Source organism: Tauraco erythrolophus, chromosome 7 (assembly GCF_009769465.1).
Source record: "Tauraco erythrolophus isolate bTauEry1 chromosome 7, bTauEry1.pri, whole genome shotgun sequence".
Lineage (NCBI taxonomy): Eukaryota > Metazoa > Chordata > Aves > Musophagiformes > Musophagidae > Tauraco > Tauraco erythrolophus.
This window is the reverse complement of record NC_141471.1, coordinates 28,062,474-28,081,583: the sequence shown is the minus strand read 5'-3', so window position 1 is coordinate 28,081,583 and position 19,110 is coordinate 28,062,474. Positions and strand designations below refer to the sequence as shown.

General features: G+C 41.0%; 1 protein-coding gene across 1 annotated transcript; it reads left to right on the top strand.

Annotated features, from left to right (window-relative positions):
- Nucleotides 1-9,833: 9,833 nt before the first annotated feature.
- Nucleotides 9,834-18,130, top strand: PDK4 (pyruvate dehydrogenase kinase 4). Its single transcript, XM_086614360.1, has 11 exons — nt 9,834-9,975; nt 10,834-10,975; nt 11,984-12,055; nt 12,792-12,976; nt 13,383-13,472; nt 13,989-14,066; nt 14,715-14,791; nt 15,499-15,597; nt 15,886-15,996; nt 16,670-16,783; nt 17,856-18,130. The coding sequence occupies exons 1-11, from the start codon at nt 9,834-9,836 to the stop codon at nt 17,997-17,999; spliced, it is 1,254 nt and encodes a 417-aa protein (XP_086470486.1). The 3' UTR covers nt 18,000-18,130.
- The last annotated feature ends 980 nt before the right edge of the window (nt 18,131-19,110 follow it).

Genomic DNA, 19,110 nt, shown 5'->3' with positions numbered 1-19,110 from the left:
CCTCTAATCTTCTCAAAGGGGCAGCCAAGCCATCTTCCAGAGTCGTTCTTTGTGACCATCTGCTCAGACTTTTTTCTTTCACTGAGCATTTTGCCCTCTCCTATCTTACAGAGGTTTGATCCAGTTCCCACTGAAGACTACAGATGAAATGACTGGAAACATTTAACTGAATGCAGTGGACATTGGATTAGGACTTCATTCATAGTCATTCACACATTATCCAGTAACTGGACATAACACACATACTACTTCCCTCTTGCTGAGAAATGAACTCATCATTTCAGGGACATCCCAGTGATTCCCTCTGATATCTCACATTGCAATATCTATGCATAATGTTTAATACTATTTGAAGCTGGCAAAAACATTTCATACCATCCTGCTGAAAATAATTCACTTTACTCGTATGCGAATTCGTCAGTCATTATCTGAACTCTGATGAGTACAGACCATTACAGCAAACTCTTCAGCAATGCAGTAGATTGTGAGCACACCAAGCCTGTCCTTTCCTGTAAACAACTTTTCCTTAAGCTATTTTCAGACACACAGCTGTCACATACTCAAATACTTTGAAAAACATTTGAAAGTCTAGGTTGAACACTGCTGGTGACAGCTGAGTTTCCCAGTCGTAACGCAGAACAAATCTGTTCTGCAAGCATAAAAGCTTCCTCCTAGGTCAAACCAAGGCTATGTAGCAAATACATGCAGCAGGCGGGATCAGACAGTCCACACGCGTCTACTAGAACTGGGAAACACATCCTTTTGACCATGCTGTAAACAGCATATCAGATATAAAATTAATTTTAAAAAATAAATTATTAACTTTCCTAATGGAAAAAATTAGAAGAATAATGCAATTGCATATTTCAAATACTAGTCACATTTCTCAGTGTACTTCTGGAAAACATGTTTATTAAAATGAAAAGAGTAGAATAGGACAGGACCAGACAAGGTTCCTTTCCAAAGGGAGCTATGGAAAAAATAATTCAACTGACAGGTTTGGGAGGGAATTGTTAGAGATTATTTATGTCAAGGAAGGCAATGCTTTTCTGGCTCAGGCTTGGGCTCCCTTCAGCATTTCCCAGCATCTCGCACATCCAGGCAATGTCTGTGTCATGGGACATACCCAATGGCATGCTACTGCATTTTTGGTGCCTCAACAAGATGACGAGTGACACTTAAAATGCCACCCTCAGAATGCTGTGGCAATCAGCACACTGACTCAGTACAACTGTGAGAGATGCTCCTAAGAAGAGTTAAAAGGTCTCCTGCATAGCTAATGCATTTGAAATGTTACCTGCTATATATTGATGTAATGCCAGGAGCTATGATGCTAAAGGATTAACCATATCCTGCAAGCTGATCAATACCAGTATAAATTTGACAATGCTGGAAGGATTTTAGATTACATTAATACAAACAGCAAACATAGAGCAGCCAGAAAGACGCTCAGGAGTAGGGAAGATAGCAAGGCATCTAGTCCTTATGACAGCACTGAAAAAAGAATCAGGAGAAAAAGCTTTGCATGATCTGCATTTGTGCCTTTATCTATTCCTTTTGAAACGCTGGAAAGTGTTTCTTACCATAGAGGGGAAACTTAATGGAAGAGGGAGTGAACGGATGGAAATAACCTGAAGTGATTTATGTTCAGATGAGGGTGGTCATGACTCCCTCGAGCAGGAGCATTTAGTCTCTAAGGTATATAAATAACATACTTGGAAAACTGCAGGTTGCAGGTTGTAGCCTTGTTTTATTTGGCTGTCCTAACTTTTAACTGGGGTTCAACAGATCCAATTTTTCAATTTCAGACCATTAGAGAGAAGAAGAAAAGGAGGTTGTAATTTTTTTGTCTTGACTACCTCATGATCTTTTCAGCACATAAAGGTCACCTACAGCAGATATCAATAATCACACTCTTTACAGTTTCCTTAAAGTTCATCATTTTAGTGAACCACTTCACAGGTTACTAAACCAAACCAAATTACTGCTCAGCAAGAGTGAATTGGTGTCTTTCCTATATAATTTTATGTGTTCCCTCTGGGTCTTCTCTATTCCAAGGCATTCAGGCATTTGGCACAAGATTTGAAACACGAACCCTTTGTAAAGGGCTAGAATTATCTGGATGTTTCCAAAGTGCAGTTTTAGATAGATTTCTCCAGCAATGGTTAAACAGGGCACACAAACCCTTTTTATTTGAAAGAGAAAATTCTGGGAGTCAAAATGGTGTAATTGGTCTCTTTGAGTGACTTGGGTGAAAATTTCCGACAGTACGGTTAAATTGAGGATGTTGGTCAGACTCAGCACCTAATTTTTCAAGGTGATATGGGTTCACAACTCTGACCAAAGTCTCTCAGAACTGCAATGTCTTATGGCCTTTGCTAAGCAGCTAAAACTGCTCGCACAAAATTATAGACTGCTTTTCAAAATGCAGCCCACCACTCCTTTGAGTCTTTCTCAAGGAAAGGGCAGATACCATATCCATTTACTGTAGTTCATGAGAAGAGTCCAGAATTCAATGAAGGTTTGACTATGATTTTCTGATGGGGAATGTGATAGAAATATCTTTATTAGTTCACTTTTACAAAATCTCTGATTTTTCCCAAGGCCTTAAAGGAGGCCATTTACAGTAAAAATTACATCACAACTAGGATTCTTGGCATTAATTTGATTTGACTTTTTAACTTAAATGTTTACAATTTAAAGACTTTGTATTTCCATATAAAAGAGGAGATTGGCATATACATCACTTGATGTGCCTGCTGTAAGACAGCCCAAAATAGTCCTAAAAATAAAACCATATATACTTGTTCCCTTCAGTGTGGCAACACCTCTCCAATATCAGTTTAAGTATCTTACTCAAATTATTATCCTGTTCTTGCTGGAACTACATACGTATTTCTGAATTCCAGGTTGCTGCTTCGATAACTTCCTTATCACTGTTTCTTAAGCTTCAGCATATAGGGAGCTGCAAATAAGGAACAGGTTTTCAGGCTTCCACACAGAATATCTGGAATGGAAAGGAGAGGGAAAACCAGTGCTCCAGCAGCTATCCCAGGGGAAAGCACTGCCCTCCCTCTCAGCACTCTCTTCTAGTGATTACCAAGCTTTCTCTTGGCTAGAATATCTTCTAGTGGTTTATAGTAGATTTATTGCTTGATCTGAATATTAAAATTTCATAACATTTCTTCAGTACTAAGTGAACCAGAGAGTAAGCTTATATTTCTTTTTGATAATGAGGAAATCCTCAAATATTCAACCCTACTTAAATATGTATTTATAACAACTAGCCACAAAACGGAAGACTTGCCGATTTATACTTCAACAGTAGTTGTGTGAGTGTGTAAGAGGAAATTACAATGTTCCCTATCATGTGTAAATGGAGATCTTACACATTTCAATGAATCTAATTTTGTGCAATGAAAATCTATCTTGTTAATAACATAACTTTTTCCATCTAAATTTATAATTCAATTGGTCTCACAAGAGACAAAGACATTTTTTATTTTTATTTCACAGACTGTACCCTACTGTCAGTATGTTAAAATATTTTATTTCAAAGGTAGCTTTGTGAAACCAATACCTGCAAACATATTGCTGATTATTTGTTCCCAGGTATTATGCCTCAGATAGTAGGGAATCAAGATTCGTATTTGCACACATTTCGAACTTTCAAAAAATAATTAAATACATCAGTTAAAATTCTGCTTTCTTCATTCACTATTTTTGAATGTCTTGAGGTCTTTTCCCATATAGAGAAACGAAAAGAAATCTATGTTCGTGACTGCCTGCATATAAATATAACCATCACAGTTCATTTAAAACATCGGTGTAATTTCAACGAGTGAAATGGAGAAATATTTAACTAATGTGGGTTTTGACTTATGTCATTTAGAAACCAACTACCACCATACTCTGATGATATTATTTCTCAGTTCAATGACTATTACATGAGCATTACATTGAAAAGTTAATTTGAAAATGCCACTGTGGATAGAGTAATAAAGATTATTAAAAGAATTACAATAAAAAGAAAACATGGCAATACCGCAGAGTGAAACTCTGTGTATTTTGGTAGAGTCTAATATACCATGAGATTAAAATGGTTCCACAGTTAATGGAGAGGTTCCCTTGTTTAGGCAGTTCTTAATGTTCCAGCAATGGTGCATTGATGATTTACGCACAATTAGGCACCTGTTAGTCATATGACACAAAAATACTGCTGTACTTATTTGGACCCAATGGCAAACAATTTTAGTTGTGCAGTGCAACATTTTTTATTGTACTGGTACTTTATCGGGACTATTTCAATACACAAGCTTCATTTTCATATTTAACTGCAGCTATTATGGCTTAGCCTGTGGTTATACATTTCTTCAAAGAAGAAAACTCCCATAAGCTTACTGTATGAATATCTTCTGTAAAGTACATCATGGAAACTCAGTCTTTGAGATCAACTTATTAATATCTGTGAGTTCACGCTTCAGCGATAATAGTCACAACGTTGCAAACAGGAAACAAACTCCCCGTGGGTAATGCAAAACACCAGGAGAAGCAGCATTCCAGTGATACCATAAACTCCACATCTCTTTTGAAAGGGTGGCCAGATAACACCATAGTCAAATCCTCTTCTAGATGATGTCTCTTGTCTTGGCTTAGTACTTCCTAGGCTAAATTTCTCATTCAAGTTCCTATGATGTCAGACACTAAAAGAAAATAAATTCTTCCACATCTGTTGAAGAAAATGCTTAGAGGTAACGACTAGGGAAACAAAATGCTCTCTAAGATCAGCCTCAGACAAAATAGCCTGGAGTAACAGTTCAAGGCTATTGTTCTGAGCAGAAACAAGGCACTACATCCACTTTACCAAGTGTCCTGCTACAGTCAATGGTATCAATTGCAGCTGATATAAAAGACTTAGCAAAAACATCCCATCTTCACCCAGAAGGGTCCACACTAAAAAGAAGAGCAGTATGTGTACCAGTTCAAAGCCCATGACTTGTGTAGGGGTTACAGGTTAAGTTAGGGCTCCTTCTTCTCAGGGTGAGGTGTTTCTTAAGATGTCTAATCCAAAACTTTTAAATTGATCCATCTTGTTCCACTAACTCCCTTCCCATACTCCTACAGAAAAAATATAACTGGTTTCTCATCTGCTAAAACATATTTAGGCCTTAAAAGCTGTATTCTTTCAGTAACGCTCACTTTTTTCTGACTTTTCATAAGTTGCCCACCTTTTCCCATGTGCTCTTCTCCAGAGCAGGGCTGTTTGCAGTGAAGAGCTGTGGCCCAGAGTGGCAGCTGTCCTGATGATACAGTTCCTCTTTTTTTTTTTCCTCTGCGTCAGTGGCTCTCACGAAGGACGGCACACGCTCTTCCACAAGAACTGCTATGGTAGCCAGCTGAGGCTGGAGGAGGGCATGTTTTTGCCTCGCTATATACTTTAGATCAGTGCCAGCCCACACTGAGAGTTCACCTCTGCCTCCTCTGCAGTGGTGCGCTTGGCCGAAGATTACTGTTCTCCGACGTAGTAAGCAGCCTCCTGAACTCAACATGCTCTAGTGACAAGCTTTTCGAGGTAAACGCTTCTGAGTGGTATTTTATCACAGTTTGAGTCCTAGCTTTTTTCCTGAAGGGTACAGCTATACTCCAAAACAGTTTTCTCTCTCTCTGCTGTCTCTACACTCCCAGTTTCAAACACTCATGGTTAATCTCCTGCAAACCCCTCACTATTTTTTGGAAAAGCAGTTTTGAAACCAGCGATCCATTCTCCGTTCCCCTGATTTTAAAGCAGTTGACACACAATTTCAGACACGGATAACGAAGGCAGGGAATGAGGAAAAAGGGTGTCTCCTGTTCAGGGCTGCTGGGTCCTGGTGTTTACAGCTCCAAGCAGGCTGCTGGCTGGCCGCAGCTCCAGCAGGAAAAGGATCCAACTACTGTACTCTCGACTTCTGCGAACGCTGAGCGGGTGGGGGAGATTGCGCAAGTGCTGGCGCGGGCGCAGGACCTTTCACCCACTGAACAGGCTGCCGGCCTGGGCACGGCAGCCTGTTTGTGAGCTGCTCCGCAACCTTTCACCTACTTCGGCTGTTTTGGCTGTGTCGGGAGCCCTCGGCAGCTCCTGCGGCTGCGGCTGCAGCGTCGGGTGATAGGAAAACGAGAAGGGGAAGATATGACCCTTGCTTTTAATGCTATTTCTGTCTTTTCTTTCCATGCAAAGAGCCCCATAAATATTTAGAAAACAAACGTGTTAGTAGGTTAAAGTATCAATCCAATTGTAGAAACACAGACCTATCTGCGGGCGGAGAGTGAGAGCTTTGCCCACAGTACTGCTGGAAATTTCACGAAGTGCTGGGAATACAGCTCACGCCCTTCAGCCATCAGACCATTCCTTCTGCTTATATTCAAAACCTTCTAGGGCAACCGTTAATTTCCACCCTGACTTACTGCTCCTCCTGGATCTTCGTTTACCCTTCCTCACAAAAGCTGAATTAGAAGTTGCTTTTGTCCCTAGTAGAAAATGTTAGTCTGGTTTCCCAAGGGAAAAAACTTCGATAACGTTGCTTGTTCATCTGTTTGCCAAACCATCCTTTCTAACCACTTCAATCAAATTTCAACAGATAATCAACTTCCTGCAAACTTTGTGCAAAATGGTAAATGGTTTAGGGAGGAGAGATCCAAATTTTGGTCCACATTGAGGAAAAGGCAGGGGAAACTCATCCAAGACTCATTCTATTAGAGAGCAGCAACCCCACTGGTTGTTGTCACACATAATTCTGGTGGGTCAGGAGAGGGCAGACACCCCAACACAGCATATTGTGTCTCCAGCACTTGTTGGCAGGTGAGTTAGGAAGAAGAGCCTTAAATTTATGTCTTCACAGAGAAAAAGATAGGGGAAAATCAGCTAAGACACCTTCTGTTAGACATCAGCAACGTGGTCATTTATCACATATTCTGGCTAGCCAGGAACATGGCTCTGCCCTAAGTACAGCACGTTGTGTCTCTGGCAGTGGAGAGGACATAAGGAACATCAAGGAGGGAGACAGCTGATTGCAATGGATAGCAATTAGGAGACAAACGAACAGGAATCTGGGCTTCATTCGTTCCACTCTTCTGGACCCAGCTATTGTGCAAAAACGCTGTTCTCCGACACCTGCACTTATAACTGTCACACGCACTGGGGCTTCAGAAGGAGAGAGGACTTTGTTTGGAGAGAACAAAGAGCACTGCAGCCAGGATAGATTGTGGCGTTATTTGAAGTGGTTACAATTCTCACAGTCTAGTCTTCTTTACATGCAGCTTGGCTGACAATAAATCCTGATACACTGTTACTTTTGTGCCTAAAACTTGGCTGTCCTGGCCAATATTCGGGACAGCCTTAGCAATTATTTCCCAGATACATCATTTACGTTACATGATATATCATTGTTCCAGGAATATTGTCCGGACCCTACTGTAATAGATAACCCATCATACAAAGGGCGAGAAGCAAATTTGTGTTATGAAGGAGACACGCTTCTTCCAGGAGCTCATTGGAGTAATAAAACTCTTGTTAGTTGTTGCGGTGCTGATGTGCAAAATTCTTGTAGAAGTTTGTTTTGTTTTGAAAAGCATCCAGGTTTTGAGTTACTGGAGCCTTGCCCTCTGAACAATTGGGGAAGACTTCCTGTATTTCCTGCAACAATTGTACTGTTTGTTAAGAGCTAAACTGAACATGTCAAATTTTTGTTCATCCCTTACTGCGTATAACTGCCAGGAAAACTATGAGAAAACAAGTTGCTTAAAGAAAATGAATGTAAACAACAGGAATTATTCCTAGTAGACTTTTTCCCTATTCAGGACAGAGTATGTAATGCAACTACTCACAAAGGTTATTCAAGTTACTTATGTTAAGCAAAACCAAGACACCAGCAAATTAAAATAAAAGTATCTCAAAAGGAACAGAAATAATGACCTTATAAACTAGAATAACTGCCCAGTATGGAGGACTTTCTCGACTCAGATTTTATTGCAATCTTGAGATTCTTGCTTCCCATTGATTAGTAGCTTCAGGAAGAACATGAAACAAAACAAAAGCGAACATACACATGCTCCATAATTTAAACAAGTTTGTAGGATATTTTTGATTCTGTGAGTCATCTGCAACTTGCAGGCAAACAAAGTTAAAACAGTCAAAAGCAAACCCCAACATTTATTCTTAAATTTTCAACTCCTGGCAAGTGCAGGAAAAATCAAAATGGTTACATTTGTTATTATTAGAGGTCTTCATTTTGCTTTGTTTCACATTTCATATGCCAACATTCAATCACTGTGGTAAAACCTAATATATCTGATGGAATAACAACAGAGTAACTCTCCCAATAAAATAATAAAACAGAAAGTACTGTGGAAGTTGAATAGTAAACAGGGATAACAGATATAATGACTAGGAAGACAAAAACAAGATAAAGTTAAAAATAAATCTACTGATAAGCTAAAATGTTCTCCTCTGCCTATTAAACATTAAATTATGAATTTCTTGTTAGGAATGTATCTTTCTTCCCATCAAAAAAAAAGTATACATATTTGTGTGTGTGTGGAAACATATGCATATAAAAATTGGACTGAGGAGTTATATGTAGATATTGAGGCTGTAATCTTTTGTACCATTGTTTTATTGCTACGTGGTCCTGCTGTTACTGACCAAGATTTAGGATGTCAGCAGATCCTTTGCTGCCATTAACTCCATTCTTCAGCGCATTACGCAAGCCCTGTCTTTAGGGAAGTGGACTTGGCATCTTGGGAAAAAGCCAGGCAGCCCTGGAGGTCACAGTTCCCTCTCCCGTGAAGAGGAAAGGTGTGCAGGCTTTTCCCAGCTCATCCGTGACCCTGGAAGATGAGCTGGCCGAGAGCAAGCAGTTCGGTCAGTCACCTCACAGGTCAGCTCTAGAGAGTAAATAAGGCTCATATGGCAATTTGGGACCAGTGTGTCACCAAAACGGTCCGTCTTCAGGTATTTCGTCACTATTAATCCAGGTCACGGTGATGACCTACATGTCCAGCACCCTGAACCCTGTGGCTGGGATCCAATTTTGCTCCCTTTGCACCCCCACGTATTCTCTGCATCGACCGCGGCCTTTCGGTAGTTCCAGCGCTAGCATCCCCCGCACTTGGTGCAAAGAGATCGTTTGCCCTCCGGTTACGCCACAAGCCCCCAGCCCACCCCCCCGAGCCCGCTCTACCGCGGGCGACCCACCCGCCGGGGACCGGCGCCCACCGCCCGGGGGCCCCTCCGGCGCCCATTGGCTCGCTCGGCACGGCCGGATGCCCCGCGCAGCCAATGAGGAGCGGCAGGAGCGCGGCCCCCGCGGAGCCCTGCGAGGCCGCCCCGCCGCTGACATTGCCCGGCCGCTGCTGCCCGGTAAACAAGGTCACCGGCGGCGGCGCGGGGCCAGCATCTCCCCCTCCCGCCGTCCCGAGCCTCCCCCGCGGCCTCCCAGCCAGCTCAGCGTCCCTGCCGCTTCCCCCGCGGGGCTGGCTGCGCGCCCGCGGCCCGTGCGGCCGGGGGACGGCGCGAGGGGAGTAGCGGGGGAGCCCCGCCAACAGCTGTCACGAGCTGTCCCGCACGGAGAACGTTCTGTTACGGGCGGCGGGGCGTGGCCTGCCGGAGCCCCGCCCACTGGGAGACTGTAAATAGCGGCGGCACGTGAAGCTGCCCGCCACAGGCGAGGGGACAGCGCGAGTGCTGCTGGCGCGAGCTGACCTGCCCGCTTACCTGACGCCCACCCAGCGACCAACCGACCTTCTTACCTGACACTCACTCACCGACCCACCCGCCCGCCGCCGCCCGGGGAGCGATGAAGGCCGCCCGGATCGCCCTGCGCACCGCCGCCCCCCTAGCCGGGGCCAGCAGCAGCCGCAGCCGGCTGCCGCGGGAAGTGGAGCAGTTCTCCCGCTTCTCCCCCTCCCCGCTCTCCATGAAGCAGTTGCTGGACTTCGGTGAGAGACAGGACGAGCAGGGGAGGGGAGGGGGCCCGGTTGGCGGGGGAGGGCTGTAACCCTGTCGCTCGGAGGCTTGTTTCCCCGCTGAGGGGCGAGCCCGGGGGCTGCGGCGGGAGGCGGGTGTGGGAGCGGCGCTGCTCGGGCCGGAGGAGGCGGCGATCCGCCGCCTGGAGGGGTCCGGGCTCTACGGCGAAGGCAGGAGGCCAGGGAGCGGCGCGGCGGGACCGAGCCCCGCTCGGGGACTGCCCGCCCTGGGGGTGGCCGCGGGGGGATGCCGACCCCGGGATTCACGCACCCTCCGGCCGGTTGCCGGGCCATGGGGAGCTGTGACTGCCTCGGTGAAAGGTGGAGATAGGCTGCAGCTGCATTTAGGCGGCGTTAATGGGCTGGGGGGCTGAGAGTTCCATCAGCTGATGGATGTTTTCGTGTTCAGCGGTACACGTTGTCGGGCGGGGTCATGAGTCTGTCTCCATGGAGCGGACAAGCTGTACCCAGATCCGATTACCGCCGCGGCAGCTGTGAGCGCTGTGGTGTTCACATGGCAATTCCCAGACGTCACTCCGAAGAAGCCCGTGTTTACAAAGGCTGGAGTGCTTCTTCTAGAGGATTACAAATAAATCCCCTGTCTAAATGGGGAAATGTACAGGATTCCTCCCAGGAACGTGCTGTGTCTTGCTGTCCTGTAAACAACACTCAGCACAGACATATATATATATATATACTCTTAGGAGAACTGGCCAGTAATAGCATGATGATTGCAAAGGAATATGGTCCTGAAGTCTGTGGAAAGACAGTGGACTGTACTTGTTATCTTGAAACTTTTTTACAAAATTTTTATTTTTAATTTATTTGTAGGCTCGACTAATGGATGTGAGAGAACTTCTTTCGCGTTTTTGAGGCAAGAACTTCCTGTGAGGTTTGCAAACATACTGAGAGAAATTGATCTTCTTCCTGATAAATTGCTAAGCACTCCATCAGTACAATTAGTAAAGAGCTGGTAAGTAAGAACTACTTGAATTCAGCCTGTAAAATAACATAGCTTTGACAACTCGTTATCGTAGACTTTTTTGAGTAGTAGAAGACAATAACAAAATGCACTGGAAATGCAGTTCCTTCATCAAAGCTGAATTGCAAGCTGTCATATGCTGTCCTTTTCTAGCATACTAAAATGAAATTGAAAAACATGGTTATATTTTTATTTTTAAATAGTTTTTTTTAAAAAAATTAGCAGTTTGAAATAGCTGGTAGAGCAAATCTCACTTCTTACTTCTTAAGAACGGAGAGAAGAAAACGTGTTTTGTTTTCATGTAGCGTTACTGACCCTCAGAGCTATACAAAAATGGAACTGCAGGCTATGTACTTGTTCACATCTCTCACTGATGGAATTACCAGAGCTTCCATTCCATAGCATATTGCCTTGATCTGTGTACCAAGTGTTTGGAATTCAGTTAACATAATCTATGTGGTTGACAGAGTGGTTGAATCTGACTTAACCTTGCTTTAGTGGCACAGTTGCAGCTTTTACCAGTGATGGCTGACATGAAGGGCAAAAGTATTAGAGTGAGATCCAGAAACTGTTCTTAATCTAATGAGCAGTTGTGCCTTTGCAATATGCGTCAAGACTGTCAGATGTTAGCAAAAGAGGCTCAAGTGCTTAGCACGTGCCAAAGCTGATCAGATTTGGAAAACCTTTGCTTAAGTGGCTTCCTGATCAGTAATGTCATTTGAATCTTCTTGTGGAAATGCCTCTCTTAACAATTCTAACCTAAAGTGAAGGTTCAGAATCCTTTCTGCATGACAGCCACAAGAAGAGACTTAAAAGTCCTGGGGTTCAGTCAGTCAAGAAGCATCCATCTGTGATTCCATACTTGAATGGAACTTTGATACTTCAGACTTCTAGCTGACTTGTTAAGAGTAATGATTTGGACAAGACAGTATTTTTCCTGTTCCTAGGCTAATAAAAATCAAATGAATAGCATATATTTCTTGTGTTCTTTTTCAATAGGTACATCCAAAGCCTAATGGAGCTGGTCGAGTTCCATCAGAAAAACCCAGATGACCAAAAAGTCTTGTGCGAGTAAGCTTTTCATTTGTTTCTTTGATCTTGCATTCTATTTTTCACAAGTAGTCAGTTTAGAATATCAGCTGTCATGAGCTGAATTTGATAATCTAGCAGGAAGTCACTGGAACAGGTTGCCCAGAGAAGTTGTGGATGCCCCATCCCTGGAAGTGTTCAAGGCCAGGTTGGATGAGGCTTTGGGCAACCTGGTGTAGTGGAGGATTTCTCTGCCCATGGCAGGGGAGTTGGAACTAGATGATCTTTAAGGTCCCTTCCAACCCTAACAATTCTATGATTCTATGAAGTGCTGTGCATAGAGCTAGCTAGTTTAAGTTTCTGATCATGTTTAGCAATACTGCAAATAAATGTGACCCGTTGCAGCTTGGTTTTGAGGGCATACTGCCCCTTGAACTGTCATGACAGAGAAATATCAGCAGAAATTACCCTCTTTCCAAAATGTCAGCTAGGAGTCTTTTCCCGCCCCTGCATTCTCCTCAAACTATTTTGATGAGTAAAGAGGCAGCAAATTTGACAAGGTTAACGATTATACATTTTATATAGAAAATATCAAACTCTTCTGGTTTAGGTCAGCGAGGAGTTACTTTTAAAAGAATGAAAAAAAATAGACTGTATTTTAATATTAAGGTTGTTTTCCAGTTATCTGTGCTACTGCTGAATTAGATAATGACGTTGTACAAAGCTTGCCTCTATGTAGTCTTAGAATAATGTTCTAAAAAAATCTTTTTTGACCTAGATTTATAGATACATTAATTAGAGTCCGAAACAGACATCATGATGTGGTTCCTACAATGGCACAAGGAGTAATTGAATACAAAGATACTTTTAAAGTAGATCCTGTCACCAATCAAAACATTCAGTACTTTCTGGATCGTTTTTACATGAGCCGTATTTCCACCCGGATGCTAATGAACCAACACAGTAAGTAGAAATTTTTACCCAAGGAAAAAATTCAACCTAATGAGAAACATGTTAATGTAAACATTTCTTAAAATGTTGGAGATCTGCCTCAGCTGGTTTTGTGTGACACTGAAAAGTTAGAAACTGAACATACAACTTAGGAAAGTAATGGGAAATCCTGTTTACTAGATGACAGGCTAAGTGTAATACGTCTTGTGTGGAATATGTAGGGATCTTGTTCTTTACATCTGAAAAGCCAACATAGTTTGCTGACAGCAGGTAGCTTTTTTAACTGGCAAAAGGCATAAATGACACTCAGTGTTTTGTGTGATTATGATTGGTGATCACACTGTATTAGTCTAAATTTAAGGCTTTTTTATAATACAGTATTTGTAATTAAATACAGTATTGTTTTTATCTCAAACAGCCCTTCTTTTTGATGATAAATCCAGCTCAGGGCACCCAAGGCATATTGGAAGTATTGATCCTTGCTGTGATGTTGTTGAAGTAGTGAATGGTATGTATTCTCAGATCCTTAATGTTTCTCCTAATGATCAGTATTTCTATCTGCTTGAAGTGGTTTGGGTAACCAGCATGTGTTGTATAGGGTGCTGACTGGTTTTTATTGAAATAGCTGAAAGCAGTCTGTCAAAACACAAGCTTTTATAGGACAGAATTTAAAATACAAAGTAGCAGTGATAAATGTGTTGGAATAAGGCCTAACAAGTGACAGATGAGGTAGGAGTTAAAGTTCTCCAGGGTGAGATTCACCCTACCTACTGTTAGATGCATCTGCTTTACAGAATTATCGAATTGTACTGAAGCCTTGCTCCTGTTGCTGTAATTGCCTATTTATTCTCAGTTTTTAATGCACACAGTGGATGCAATGTTATCATTCCTTTGAAACACGAGCTTAGAATCTGTAACACCTTAGCAGCTAATGCAGTTAAAAGTAATTTTTTGCCATGCTTTAGAATTGTTTTCTACAGTGTTTGATATTACATTTCACATTCTATTTAAATATTTATTTCAGATGCCTTTCAAAGTTCCAAGATGTTGTGTGACCAGTATTACTTAACTTCTCCAGAACTGAAACTTACTCAAGTGAATGGTAAGATGAGAGGTTTTGTCTCCCTCTCAATTGATTGGTAGCCAAACTGCTGCTTTTGCTGAATCAAAAGGCTCCATTTCTGTAGCCATAATGCTACACACCAGTTGATTTGTCTTGGGCTGGTTCCTGTTTGCTTTCTGTTATAAGTACCTCATTTAATCTCCTGTGTTAGAATTCAAATGTCATTGTATCTTCAACACTAGATTTCCTGAGGTAATATTTATGAATTTAAGAGTAGTAAGACTAGCCTGTACTTAAAGTAACATGATAAGTTAGTAGAGGAGAGCTCTGTACCTGGAGTGAGGAAGTGGGGCTGACTGAGAAACAGTAGTTCTGGTCCAAGCTGCCTGCATCTGTCTGATCTTGGACAGTCTACTTAACCTCTAAAATCCTTTAATTATCAAATGGAATTAGTACTTGACTTTTTCAGTTTATTTTCAAATAAACTGTTTTTAAGCCAGTGGTAATTAAAATCTAAACACTGGTGCATAAAGTTGTTTATTTGTTGTGGGGTGGGGGGGACGAACCCAAAACTAAGACGAGATTCATTTTCTTGTTTGTTTTTGGCATACAAGTTATTGTAAAATTGGGATAAAGTTTCTGTATTGTATCACCTTTTTAAATCTTGTCTTTTTTCCCTTTCTCTAGGAAAATTTCCAGGAAAGCCAATTAATATTGTATACGTTCCATCACATCTTTTTCACATGCTTTTTGAGCTCTTTAAGGTATGTCAGTAAAGGCTGTTTCTTCCCTTAGCAGTCTGAGCTGGAGTGTCAATATTTAAAATCTTTATCTAGATCTGAATGAAGTAAAGCTTTACATAGGACAGCGAGATTTCTAAAATTTTGTTATTTAAGGAAATAACTTTGGCAGTTGGGAAAGGAATGATTGCAGTTTGTAGGAGAGTATTTGGACATTTTCATGTGGTGTAAATAGGATAGGGTAAGGAAGAGAGTAAAAGTGGAATGTGGGGTTGTGACTACCAGTAGCTGCCTGCTTGTAGAGATGACATCTGTAGTGCAAGTTTGCCCTGGTGCCTTTTCTGTGGAGTGGATGATACCTGAAGTAGTGAATGGGGCTGAACTAATGTGCTGCCAACATGGGATGCAGAATTCTGGCAGCTTTTAGCAACTGCTGATCTCTGCTCTTCTCCAGATACCTGGTGGCTTTAAGGGAGTTATGTTACTTGAGTTACATTGGCTGAGTTATATATTGGGCAAGAACAGTGTAATCTTTCAAGCATAGAAGAGTCTTGACTATGCTTAGTCACTTTGAGGAGTGAGACCTCCTCTGCTTCTGTTACAGTAAATTGCTAAGTGTGTTCCTTGGAAGCTAGGCACTGATAGGAATGGAGGGTAACTCAGCCTCTGCATAGCAAGGGTACGACTTTAAGTCCAACACTTTCTCATGATAGTAATCTTCATTTCCATAGAATTCAATGAGGGCAACTGTTGAATTCCAAGAAAACAGTCCTTCCCTTTCTCCAGTTGAAGTGACAGTCGTTCTAGGACACGAAGATCTGGCAATTAAGGTATTTTGCTGGTCTACTACAGTATGGGCTTAATATAATCTTTCTGATTGCATATACTGCTGCAAATTCAATTAGAAGAACTTGCAGCCTTTGACAACAGATCAAAGATACTATACATGAGCCTTCTGCTGATTGCGCTAAACAGATGCTATCATGTAACTGAAGAATAACATGCTGCAAAACAAATGTTTACATTTATTACTGTTGGAAGGGTTTGTTCAAATAACAGCATTTTAAGTGTCATTCTTGGTACATGTTTGTAATTAAATTTATTCTCTCTTAACTCAGATCTCGGACAGAGGAGGTGGTGTTCCAGTAAGGAAAATTGAGCAGCTGTTTAGCTACATGTATTCCACAGCACCAAGGCCGAGGATGGATGATGGTCGAAATACCCCTCTTGTAAGATATTTTCAATACTCATGTTACTAATAAGGCTGCTATGAGTTTTGAACAGATTGGTAGGTTAATAAATTACAAAACACTATGCCCACCCTACTGCTCTGTGGGATATGCAAAAATTATTGAGCCTCATAAATATGAATAAACACTTTCTGAAACCAACTTTTAATATCTAGCTTAATGGACAAAAATATGCTTTTAAGGTATAAAAAAGAACATTCTATCCTGAATCTAACCCTTATTTTTTTCCTTATACACCAATGACAGTAACTTATTTGGTCTTTGGTCCTCAGACTTAGTATAAATTATGTTATCTCTAGAGGCAAATGCAAATAGGCTTAAACTATCATTGTTTATCTACCAATAGCAAACTCCTTTTAGTAATCATGCTGTACTAGCAAAAACAAGGCAGGGAAAATACTGAAGTGTAAGACATATATATAAACTCTTCCTCTTTCATGGAGATATTTTTTTCTTCTGGTTTTGGTTTTTCTAATGGTCAGTTTCAATATTCTGTATGAAACTGATTAGATTTCTCTGTTCTTTTAAGAGACAAGTAAGCACAAAGGACTTCATAACAGTTTAAAATCTCTGAATGCTTCTCAGCTATTTGATTTGAAGTCATAAGAGCTATTAAAAAATAAATTAATTTTGTCTTGTACTCTATTTTTAGGCTGGCTTTGGGTATGGCTTGCCAATTTCTCGTCTGTATGCTAAATACTTTCAAGGAGATCTAAATCTCTACTCCATATGTGGTTATGGAACAGATGCTGTTATCTACTTGAAGGTATGTGTTTTGATTTGGTTAAATAAAAGATAGTGTTGTTAACTACCACTAATGCAGTGAGGTAACTACTCAGTACCATTTTAAGATAAACATGTTCTCTGCTTATGAGTAGAAAAGCTCTCATTTTTATTAAGAAATGCCAGTAAGATTTGTAACTGGTATTTAGAATGAAAAAGGTCACTCAGCTTTAGTCTACTTGGATAATTACTAGTGAGAGCCCCGTTACTTTTCAGATTGTATTAAGATTCTGTTATTTACTGATTCATGGAAAAGAAGTACTGGGAGAAAGTGAAGTAACAAACAGAAAGGTGTGAGGAACAGATCTGGCTTCTTTGCTGTTGTTTCTTTACTCTGACAGCCAGAAAGTCTGTATAAACTAATCCTTAGAGAATCTAGTACCTGATCCTATTCAGCATCTGCTATGTAGCCCATATATGGGATTCAGAATCAGTAATCTGAATACCTGGCATATAATGTGCTCTGCTGTTTTTATAAGTAACCTGGAAAAAAGGCCTACATATTCTTTTCTATTTTTTATGCTTACTCATGGGGAAAAACTTGCTTTAAATTTCCTGTACTAAACCAAAACCATAGTTCTAAGCACACTGAATCGCAACCAGAGAAGCAGTAGAAGAGGAAGAGATGGTTCAGTTATATGCATGTTGCATTTCTATTTAATAATTTCCCAATAGAATATGAATTATTTTTTTAGCTGCAAAATATGGAAGTAAGAAAGGAACATATTTCAAAGTTCCTCTGGAAATTTGTAAATGAAAGTTCTTTTCCATGGCTTCCAGGACTGTCTTGAAAACAGGTTACAGAGTAACTCTTAAGGCCTATAAAAATGCATGAATATTTGCTTTTACTGCATTTGTCCTGCCAAATTATCCAAAGCAAACATAGATACTGAGGCACATAAACAACTGCATCTAATGCAGAAACATTTGTGTAAATAACTTTATCTTGTAGCGTCACTGGCTTAATGCTTGAAACATACTGCATGAATTTTTGCAAAGTGGCATTATTGAGAGGTAGAAATCAAGTAACCTTTTTCCTTCTTGTTTTTTTTAAGGCCCTATCAACAGAATCGGTAGAAAAACTCCCAGTTTTTAACAAATCAACTTCCAAGCATTACCAAACTACCTCAGAGGCAGATGACTGGTGTGTCCCAAGTAGAGACCCAAAGAACGTATCAAAGCAGAGTGCAGCTGTCTGAAGAGAAGTTGGTATCCGGGCACCCAAGGGGATCAAGCTGGCTTCTCAAAGACTAGTGTTTGGAAGTATTCCTCTACCTCCAAACAAGAAAATTCTTCAGTTTCAGGACTGGCAGGAGATAAGATGTTATAGCCTAGGCTGTATGCACTGAATGTGAAATCTTGCTGTGGACTTCAAGATGAAGAAAATAGGAATACGTATGTCTTTAAAAAAGATATGTGTATAGAGGAAAATCAGACCACTTTTTTTTCTTATGATCAAAGACTTGATGGTGGTAGAAGTGTGCAATTTTTGAGTCCTGTTTAATGCTTGAATTCTGAATACTGATAAATGTCAGTTATGCTGGTGTATATTTTTCTCCTAGAATAGTTATCAGCAGTTCCTCTTATTGCAGAACTTCTCAGGTGGACAGATAACACCTGTACCTTAAAGCTGTATTTATAACACTTGGAAAAGATCCACTTGACATGGCAGTCTTGTAGCAAGATACAATCAACATTCAAATACAGCCTGACTGTAAGGGAGGGAGCCCTGGGAGGTAGGGAGAAAGTGTTTTCCATATATAAACAAGTCCTGTTTTAAGAAAAAAAACGTATTCCAGTAATAATTCTTATATGATTGCCTTGCTCTGAGTTACACTGCTAGATTTTTTTATGTTAATCTGTTCATGGAAAAACTAGCCAAGTAAGGCTCCTGTGTGTAAGGTAACTAAGAAGTAAATCAGCATATTTTAGAAAGCTACTGGAAAGAAATTGAAAGCTACTTGGTTATAGCAGCTGTAAGGTTAGGCTACATCTAGCCTACATCCTAGCACTCCAAAAAGCATGTGGCAAGTAAGCAGGTTAGGATTTTCTGAAAACTGAAGTCAGATATGCAAGTTGAACAGAAAGGTTTTGGTGATCTGTGTTACGTAAGCATGACATGGGAAACAGCATGCTTAAAACACGGTCTTGTGGATCCTTTTTGTGATGCTGTTGGAAAATTAGTGGCTCAGTACACTAAACCAAAATCTGTTTATCTTTGTCAAGTTTGTGTTGGACCACACTAGCTCAAAGAGGTACATGGGAATTTTACACCTTGAAAGCTGTGATGAGCACTGAAGGCCTATTTCA

What these genes read in the sequence shown, in the direction of transcription:
- PDK4 (XM_086614360.1), top strand. Translation starts at nt 9,834, where the DNA reads ATGAAGGCCGCCCGGATCGCCCTGCGCACCGCCGCCCCCCTAGCCGGG. An exon ending in GATGCTAATGAACCAACACA is followed by an intron (nt 12,977 to 13,382) that starts GTAAGTAGAAAT and finishes TATCTCAAACAG; the next exon opens with CCCTTCTTTTTGATGATAAA. An exon ending in ATGGTCGAAATACCCCTCTT is followed by an intron (nt 15,997 to 16,669) that starts GTAAGATATTTT and finishes CTCTATTTTTAG; the next exon opens with GCTGGCTTTGGGTATGGCTT.